Source organism: Miscanthus floridulus, chromosome 19 (assembly GCF_019320115.1).
Source record: "Miscanthus floridulus cultivar M001 chromosome 19, ASM1932011v1, whole genome shotgun sequence".
Classification (NCBI taxonomy): domain Eukaryota; kingdom Viridiplantae; phylum Streptophyta; class Magnoliopsida; order Poales; family Poaceae; genus Miscanthus; species Miscanthus floridulus.
In genome coordinates, this window is record NC_089598.1 from 17251960 (window position 1) to 17255018 (window position 3059).

Below are 3059 nucleotides of genomic sequence, written 5' to 3' on the forward strand. Positions count from 1 at the left end.
TTTTAAGGAAAATGGTCCCTTACGGGCCTACCCTTTAACCTGTGTGCTTTCCTGAGTGATGGAAGACGGAGTGGTGGGATCGAGGTTAGAAGAGAGGGGAAATGCTTCATCAGATACAATAATTTGCATAAAACTCAAGTGCAACACTACTACTTCAGATATGTATCTGCAACTGCAAGTGTTTCCGAGGAATATTGCTAGCGTTGCTTACTGATGCAATAGAGATTTTTATAAGAACCAGAGATTAAAGGATGAATGCAAACTCAATGGCAAGTCAATTTCACAGCATAATTTTAGAGTTTTAAGGCGATATTTTACAGCATACTTTACAAAAGCTGGCCAGATTTGCCTTGTAGTTGACGGGACCAGATAAAGCAACTAGCCTATTACATAAACCAGGTAGCATATCACTCCATCACTATAAACTTTCTCACTGAAGATCGAAGAACAGTAGCTTACCATTACCAACCCATGGAAATGCAGAATACATCTTTCATCTGTTTTGCAGCAGAACGGCTAGCCGAACTTGTTTTTGATGTCAGTGTCTTGGAGCTCACCTTCCAAGTGTAATTGTTTCTCCATGGCGATGAGCAGCATGGGCCATTCACAATAAAGAATTTCCTCAATATCGTCATCATGGCCGTACTCATGCAAGTGGCTTCTTACATTTCTGTTGAGACGCAGTAGATCAAGTGCAGTCCTTTTGTACTCTTTTTTTTGAACATCTGATTTTACAACCCACTGGTTGATCTTTGTATTTGACGTGGCAGTATCCAACCAGTCGTTCTCATAGGGGAGACTGGAGAGTATTATGTTCCTCTTTGCTCGTTTTTTTCTACCAAGATACTTGACAATTCTATCGTATAGCATCAGGAAGACCTCAGTACTGTGAACACAAGTAACCCAATGACCAGTGGCAACAGCAAACAAGAACAAAAACAAAGACAATAAAACTGAGTAAAAAAAATTACCGGTTTTTCAAGGGCAGCAGAGCAGCATTGTTTACAATCAAGAACTCATCTTCCGTTGTAAGGTTGTCCTTCGTCAAGAGCAAGAGGAATTCACTGTAGTCCGGAGGCAATTTGTTGATATCCCCACCGGAGATACTAATCAACTGCTTGAGCACCCTGGACAGGTTCTCGTAGTCATCCCTCACACGCTCAATGCTGAAGCCTTTGGTAGTGAATCTGGCCCCCCTGAGCTTGACATTGCCAGCGCTCCCAACCCAGACGTTGGACACCTGCAGAGGAGCAGTGAGGCACTTGCAGAATGAGTGCAAGTTACTCAGTATCAATGCAAGTTTTCTGCTGATCCTAGTGGCTTCATCAGATAATCGCCAGAATGTCTTCGTTGTTGTTCCTAACACCGGCACCTGGATCAGCAACGCGTTGTCCTTCGCATAGCTCGTCGCGTCGCGCAGCTCCTCCCCAGACGACTCGTCAATGTCCTCGGTGCTATGAACAACAAAGAGAGAAAAATGAGTCTGTCGCCAGAGGAACAATAAAGTTTAGAGGAGGAGTTTAGAGGAGGAGGGTATCGCATGAGATGTTTGAATATTAATAAAAAAATAAATTATTCGCAAGATAAATTTATTAAACCTAATTAATCTGTCACTAGCGCATATTTACTGTGATACCATATTGTCAAATCATGAACTAATTAGGCTTAAAAAATTCGTCTCATAAAATAATCTCAATCTATGTATTTAGTTTTATAATTAATCTATATTTAATATTTCATGCATGTGTCAAATATCTAATGGGACAACGGTCAGTGTAGGAGGTGAATCCAAACACCGTCTACTGAATGGATGGAGTAGCGAGATATTTCTCGCAATTTAATGAATTGATTATCTGACGAAGAAACAGAGAGCGGCATCTCACTTGCTTTGATACTGAGGTCCAATTTAGTTGCAAAAAAATTTGCAAAATTTTTCAAGATTCCCCGTCACATCAAATCTTTGACGCATGCATGAAACATTAAATACAAATAAAAAATAAAACAAATTACACAGTTTAGACGAAATCCACGAGACGAATCTTTTAAATCTAATTAGACTATAATTGGACACTAATTGTCAAATAACAACGAAAACTGATACAGTGCCATTTTACCAAAATTTTTAGCATCTAAACAAGCCCTGAGAACGCTCCACTCTGTTGGCAAGTACCCCACCACTCATCAGGTGTCCAATGTTTGAACCATCAGCCTGCCAAAAATACCCAATCACGCACACGTAACTGAAAACATTCAGTTAAAAAGATTGCACGAACTGCTCTGGTCACAATAACAACAGATTGGTCCAGGAGGATCCTCATATCATCAATTTATTATTGAGAAAGAACAATATCTTGTCTTTTTAGAAAAAAAATCTCTTGCAATGGGGAGTACATGAAAGGCTAAGATACTCGTCCATATCTACTCTTTGCCTTTCAAGTAAATAAATCCCTATGTCCCTTGATCGTCCCTCAATCATCCCTCTTATTGCATCACTCCCACCCTTCTTCTTCGACGGCAGAAGTCGGAGATCCAGGTTATCCATCTCTAACACGGCGTCGGTTACACGGTACACGGTAGGGACACAAAAGGGGTATAAAGATAGAAAGAAGAACATTGTATGTGTTGCTGGCAGTATTTTGTACGTCAACAGCGATGTGGATTCGAACCTGCATCAGATCGGCGACGTCGACGTCGGCGCAGAGGCCACCACGGAGGCCAAGGATATGGCCGAAGCCGCAGGTGTTGCCCATGGAGGATCACTATCTTACTATCTAGCTGCTCCCGCTGCTGCTTTACTTGTTCAGCTACCGAGCTCGAAGCAGCTGCCAGAGGTGAGGGAAGAGTAAAGTGCAAGGCGCAAGTAGTGGTACTACTGGAGAATAAAAAATCTAAGGAGACTAGACTCGAGACCTTCTCTTCCCACCTTCAATCAGGGCGACTGTTCATGATGGGATGGCAGCATGGTAGGCCAATTTTAGAACCGTACCATGAAAGTATGTCGAGTTTAACAAAGTATATATAAAAAATACTAATATTTATCGTACTAAATAGATAATATT

The 3059-nt window shown here is 41.3% G+C and overlaps 1 protein-coding gene across 1 annotated transcript; it reads right to left on the reverse strand.

Annotated features, from left to right (window-relative positions):
- Positions 1–273: 273 nt before the first annotated feature.
- Positions 274–2841, reverse strand: LOC136529423 (uncharacterized). The gene is made up of 5 exons (XM_066522497.1): positions 2667–2841; positions 2152–2209; positions 1884–1905; positions 972–1454; positions 274–886 (listed from the first exon to the last, which is right to left on the reverse strand). The coding sequence occupies exons 1-5, from the start codon at positions 2748–2750 to the stop codon at positions 517–519; spliced, it is 1017 nt and encodes a 338-aa protein (XP_066378594.1). The 5' UTR covers positions 2751–2841; the 3' UTR covers positions 274–516.
- Positions 2842–3059: the final 218 nt, after the last annotated feature.